The sequence below is a fragment of the Pinus tabuliformis genome, chromosome 9 (genome assembly GCF_031772625.1).
Source record: "Pinus tabuliformis cultivar Carrire ecotype Pingquan chromosome 9, CPIR1, whole genome shotgun sequence".
Lineage (NCBI taxonomy): Eukaryota > Viridiplantae > Streptophyta > Pinopsida > Pinales > Pinaceae > Pinus > Pinus tabuliformis.
Window position 1 is genome coordinate 499,777,345 of NC_142307.1, and position 5,946 is coordinate 499,783,290.

The following is a 5,946-nucleotide window of genomic DNA, read 5'->3' on the forward strand; positions in this document are numbered from 1 at the left end:
AAGCTTTATGATTATATTATATGCATTCATCAAAATATACAGCATATCAAATGGGGACCATCAATTATGGCTTAGTATAGTGGATCATAAGCACATGGAGAGAACAAGTTTTATGAAGTCATATCAGATCATGAAAGGATAGGACGTATAGAGAGATATTACTATAAGCTTCTATGCACAATATGACAGTACACTTGGCGGTCCCATATGCCAAGATATTTAAAGATCAAAAACCAGCCATAGGATTCAAAAGTTGTGGAAAATAGAAAAAACATACCAGATGAGGAAATATTGTCCACTGTTATTTGCATCCTCCATATTCCAGACCCTTTTTTGATAGCGCATCTGCCCTCCAGTTTTTATCCCTGGCAATGTGAGAAATGGTGTAGTCCTTCCTGGTGCTCCACATGGCCTCCACCCTGTTCAGCCATCCTGAGAGGTGTATGTTCCTTATGGTATGTTTAGACAGGACGTGCTCAATGATCACTTTCGAGTCCCCAAATATATGAAGCTTTTGTAAACCAAGGAAGTCACCTATCGATAGGAGTCCAGCCAGAGCCATGACTTCTGCTTTATTGTTTGTTCCAGCTCCTCCATTCCAATGGATATCATAAAATTGACCTTCCTCAATGATAATGAAAACTCCACAGGCACATGTGCCATGTTGAGCAGCACCATCAAAAAAGGCACAAGGATAAACAGTGGCGTCCTTGGACAACGTCAGTCTACCATGCCTGACTTTGGATTGGCAAGGTCGTCCAATCTCATTATACAAGCGGAGGATATATTTGAAAACTGTTGATTGCGGATCCCTTATAGAATTGAATATTATCCTGTTGCGCCACTTCCATATGGCCCAAATTGTTAACAGTGGAACAGGCCTCCTCTCGATTTGCAGTTTACTCCATCCTGTGAAAGCTTCAGTGATTGAAGGAGCATTGACGAAGGTGAAACCGAAATGATCAGCTATGTTCTACCAAATTAACTGAGTTTGAGGACATTGTAGAAATATGTGCAAGTTCTTTTCAGAATTCGATCTACATATGGGGCATATGGCTGGACCATACCATTTCTGCTTTTGGAGATTCTCCCAAGTGAGGTTCCTGTCATAAAAAACCAGCCAAGCAAAAATAATGATTTTTATGGAACATCCTGTTTTCCAAAAAATAGCTGGAAATATATTATCAGGTGGATCAGATGCTGTATAAAGTAATTGTAAATATATTTGCTTTGCTTGAACATCTGTTGTGCCACCGAGACCTTTCCATATGAGGAAATCCTTGTCCGTTGAACGAAATATGCCCCTCGCTCGCATAGACGAAATGATGGAATTCCATTGAGATGCCAGTGCACCACTGAGTTGAATTTTTGTGGCGGTTTTCCATATGGGAACTGCTCCATCCCATTTTTGAATGGCACTGGCCCAAAAAAAATAACCCCTGTTGTGTAATGCTCTCAACAGCTGGGTGGAGAAAATGATTTTTTCTTCCGCACCTGCAAAATCATCTATGCCAATAATTATATTAGATCCAGACTGGAATTTCCAGATTAAGTTTTTCCTGAAGAAAGGCTCCATTCTATGAAATCCTCTCCATATAGCTGAGCCATTAGAGGATCCAATTTGACGCTGTCTGAACCAAAAAGTCATGTCCTGATTGTCCATATACTTGGCTCTAATGACCCTGCTCCAGATAGATGTTCCCATAATCGCTTTCCACATGGTTTTGCAGAGAAGGGCTCTTCTAAAAATGTGCAGATCCAATAAACCCCAACCTCCCATCTGTTTGGGCCGAGACAGCTTCGATATCTTAGCCAAGTGGAATTTTTTCTTGTCCTTCTGTCCTCCCCATATGAAATTGGCAATCGTTCTGTTGAGACAGTTGATGATAGCTGATGGGATAAAGAAGAGGTGCGCCCAATAAACCATGATTTGTGCCAACACAGTTTGAGTCAAGATGGTGCGGCCTCCTAAGGATAAGCATTTGAATTCCCAAGTAGCTATTTTCTTATAGAAACGATCTGGAATCCATGACCAGTCCGCTACTCTGTATCCCACAGGTTTCAAATTAAAGCCCAAATATTTCAATCCGTTCCGTATGGGATAAGCTTTTATATTAAATAGTCCTGTTAAAAATGTGATGAGGTCTCCATTTATATTTTCAACATGAAAAGAGGATTTTATATCATTAACAAACATGCCAGTGGCTTTTTGAAATCTCCCCAAGATCTCATGAAGACATATCCATGTAGTCCTGCACAGCAGCGCTGATAATAGGATATCATCGACAAAGAAATTATGCGAAATGAAGATGTTCCTGCTTATAGGGAGGGGCTTGAATCTGTTTTGTTGAATCGCTTCCTTAATATGGAGGCTTAATGAATCCATGGTTAATATGAAGAGAAGCGATGATAGAGAGCAGCCCTGACGTAAGCCCCTGGCCGCTTTGAAGAATGGGGTTGGGATTCCATTAATGAGGATTGCATAATTGACCTCCACCACGTAGGCCATGATCCATCTAATGCATTTGACATCTAGGCCAATCCTAGCCAGTAGGCATCGTAAGAAGCCCCAGTTCACGCAATCATAAGCTTTTTTGAGATCGATTTTCAACAAAGATGCCTCAATTCTTCTGCTATGCATAGAGTGTAAGCATTCTTGGGTGAGGGCTACCGCATCTAAAATATTCTTATCCTTTCAAAACCCGTGTTGCTCTTGAGACAGATGCAGAGATAAAATGTTCCTTATACGGGTTGCTATAATCTTTGATATAATTTTATATAATACGTTGCACAAAGATATAGGACGATAGTCAGAAAAAAAGGATGACAACTTCTTCTTGGGGATTAGAGCGATGTAAGTAGATGAAATGTTTTGGCTTATGACGCCCTAAAGTCTTGATTCCTCAACCATATTTAGAATATCTGACTTAAATATGTCAAAGAAGTGGATGAAGAAATCGATGGACCACCTGTCTGGTCCAGGGCACTTGTCTTTCTGGAATGATTTCATAGTTGTCATTAATTCCTCCTCAGTTACTTCAGCATATAGAGCATAGTTTTGATTACCATTAAACATAGTGGGATATGGGTCTATTCCCCATAGAATGTCTTCAATGTCACAGATAGAATTCTTGTTGTATGCCTTTTTGAAATACTTCATAGCTTCTCGAGATATGGCCTCCTGAGTGGAATGAGTGTTTCCTTCCTCGTCCTTGATTTCCCAGATAGTGTTTGCTTCCCTTCTCTTATTTGCAAACCTGTGAAAAAACTTTGTATTTTTATCTCCTTCTTTAAGCCATAATGCTCGGCTCTTTAGCCTCCAAGTGACCTCTTCAGCCTCTAATATCTTCTGTTTTCTTTTTTCTAATTCCCATATATTTTTTCTAGTGGAGGACGACATGTCTGGATATTTAAAGTGAGTTGATAAAAGCTCCAATTTTCTGCATATTTCCTTCAGTTCTTTTTTGTTGGAGGCCGATTTCTCCTTCTGCCACTTTTTGACTTTTTTCCGAAGAGAATGCAGATGGTCAAGAAAATTCCGGGATTGGTTATTATATTGCTTAGTGTCGGCCTTCCATGTGTAGTTTATGAATATGTTGAAGCTCCCATCAGTCAGACATGTTCGATTGAATTTGAAAGGGTATCCAAACCTGCATCCAACATTATTCCATTGAATAGAAATAGGTTGATGATCTGATATAAAAGATGGAATGATATTCATTGTTGGGGGACTGAATTTTTCAACCAGATTTTCATGCAAGAGAAATCTGTCTAGTTTCTTTGCCAAGAAAAAATTATTAGATCGCCCGTTGTCCCATGTTGGTCCCGGGCACTTTGGCAGGATGTCAATAAAATTATATTGAATCATGGCTTCCCGAATGAATCTCCCCATCGGATCATATTTCCTGCCTTTAACCCATATTTATTCATTGCTTAAAGTACAATTGAAGTCTCCTCCAATTATCAGCGAATCAATTTCAAGTAATTCAGAAGATAGCAGATTGTTCCAAAAAGGGAAACGATTCTTATATGGTGCATATAGATTTAATATGTGAACCGGGATTGATGTGCCTCGTATATGGGCCAGAACAAGTATACCAGCTATACATTGAAATGTCGCTGCCCTAATCCATTTCAGGTCCCATAAGACCGCTAAACCCCCTGACATTCTGCAGCGCTAGAAGCCACCATATGCCAAATAGGAAGCATCCTCCCGAAATAAGAAATAGTTTGTAGATTGTCATGCACCAAGGCCCCGAATATTCATAGATAGGATGTCGATCATTTTGGGGCCTCATTAGGCCGACTTGCTCTAAGAGGCCTCATGTCAGAGATTTCATCAGTGGCAATTTCCGAAACAGGAATGTCAATTAAGGTGAGATCCCGAATAGCCAATTCCTGTCTTCCCTTCCTACCCCGGAAGTGTCTACTTCCCCTTTTCTCTTTGCGGCGGACAGTAATGTTTCCAACCGAATTTGGGCTAATGATGGGGGAAGGGGAGTGATTGGGGCGATGGATCGTTAATGGCTGAAGATTCAGTGTAGCATGTTTGAGGAGGAGATCAATGTCCTGATCAAATGACTTCCGAGGAGAGGATGGAGGGGATTGCAGCGTAGATGGAGGAATATATGGGGCTTTACCCTTATGATCAGAAACAGTAGCTTGACCATGGGGTGGAGGAGGCAAGGGTCTCTATAAGGCGGGTAGCTGAGAGGAGGGGGATTGAGGGGATGAGGAGATGTAGTGAATGCGGGGGGGGGGATGGATCTATATCCAAAGGTTTGGAAGATGAAGGGGGTAATGGAATAGCAGGGTCGGGGTCCAGTTCCAGTGGCGGAGGAATGGGAGAGAGACTCAGCAATATGGTATGGGGCGGTTTAGATTCTGAGGATGACCATGGCCTATATGTAGATGTCGAATAGTTCCTATATGGACGGTCCACATATAATGAACGAGAGTGCGACAAACTGGCAGATCTTTCCATGGAGTAGCCATTCGGCGATGATGAAATAGCTATAGTGAAATCAAGAGCCCGATTTACCTCCGCGTGGCTAGGCCATTCTTTTTCCATAAAATCTGCTTCACATGGCGGATTCGAAACCTTTTGAATGAAGCTTTTTCCTTTGTTTTGCCTACCGGACGGCAGGGACATTGAGGATAAAGGTGTCCAGTTTTGTGATAGGTAGAACATCTAAATGGGACACCCCAGTAATCTAGACGTTGTTGAGTAGTGGATAGATCCCATTTTAAGTCGATAGTTTCTGGAAACCCCCCCTGAATTCCTTTTCTATGAGAATCCAGGCCACCTGTTTATCTTTAGCCCCAATGCACCTAGGGTCGACGTATATGAAGCGCCCAATGGCATTTCCAATCTTTTCCATTGATTCTTTTGTCCACAGCTCTAGCGGTAGACCCGACAGTTTTAACCAGATGTAGTTGTTTTGGGGCATACATCTTAGTGGATCAAATCTGATGAACCATCTGTGGAGAGATAAAAATCTCTTATCTCGAACCCAGGGTTTAGAATAGATGAGATCCAAGTCTTTAACCCGGAGAAAGTGAAAACTATACCAGTTGTTCATGAGGCGAACAACGATAGGAGAATAGCCCAGGAGAGGAGACCATTTAGGAGACATCCATGTTCTTATTTGCAAATCCTCCATTGACGGGAAATGTCATCTCCCCACTAGAGCCCTCTTCTACAAACTAATGATTCTGTCCAAAAGTAATGGGCCATCCAAGTTGATCGCTGTAGGAGGGGGGGAGGTTTTAACAGGTCGATAATGTTTATGTCTCGGCTGATATGTCATACCATCACCCCGGGGAGATCATTCAGATATGGAAGGAACAATTATGTCAGCTTCCAGCGTTGCTTTCCAGTCAGATTTAGGCGCCTATCTGGCAAGAGCCGTCTTAGCTTCCAATGTGGCTCGAACCATGGCTGAC

General features: G+C 41.8%; 2 protein-coding genes across 2 annotated transcripts; both read right to left on the reverse strand.

Annotated features, from left to right (window-relative positions):
- Positions 1 to 301: 301 nt before the first annotated feature.
- Positions 302 to 2,509, reverse strand: LOC149149405 (uncharacterized). The gene is made up of 3 exons (XM_089442469.1): positions 1,235 to 2,509; positions 1,068 to 1,103; positions 302 to 973 (listed from the first exon to the last, which is right to left on the reverse strand). The coding sequence occupies exons 1-3, from the start codon at positions 2,507 to 2,509 to the stop codon at positions 302 to 304; spliced, it is 1,983 nt and encodes a 660-aa protein (XP_089298595.1).
- A 378-nt stretch (positions 2,510 to 2,887) lies between these two features.
- Positions 2,888 to 5,663, reverse strand: LOC149149406 (uncharacterized). The gene is made up of 2 exons (XM_089442470.1): positions 5,572 to 5,663; positions 2,888 to 3,650 (listed from the first exon to the last, which is right to left on the reverse strand). The coding sequence occupies exons 1-2, from the start codon at positions 5,661 to 5,663 to the stop codon at positions 2,888 to 2,890; spliced, it is 855 nt and encodes a 284-aa protein (XP_089298596.1).
- Between the last annotated feature and the right edge of the window lie 283 nt (positions 5,664 to 5,946).

Bases quoted from the DNA above. Each gene is read 5' to 3' on its own strand.
- LOC149149405 (XM_089442469.1), bottom strand. From the start codon at position 2,509: ATGGCCTACGTGGTGGAGGTCAATTATGCAATCCTCATTAATGGAATC. The intron at 1,104-1,234 runs GCAAAGCAAATA...TTTTTATGACAG, and splicing joins GTGGCACAACAGATGTTCAA to GAACCTCACTTGGGAGAATC. The intron at 974-1,067 runs GTATGGTCCAGC...TTAATTTGGTAG, and splicing joins AATCTCCAAAAGCAGAAATG to AACATAGCTGATCATTTCGG.
- LOC149149406 (XM_089442470.1), bottom strand. From the start codon at position 5,663: ATGGAGGATTTGCAAATAAGAACATGGATGTCTCCTAAATGGTCTCCT. The intron at 3,651-5,571 runs GTATAGTTTTCA...TGTTGGATGCAG, and splicing joins GTTCGCCTCATGAACAACTG to GTTTGGATACCCTTTCAAAT.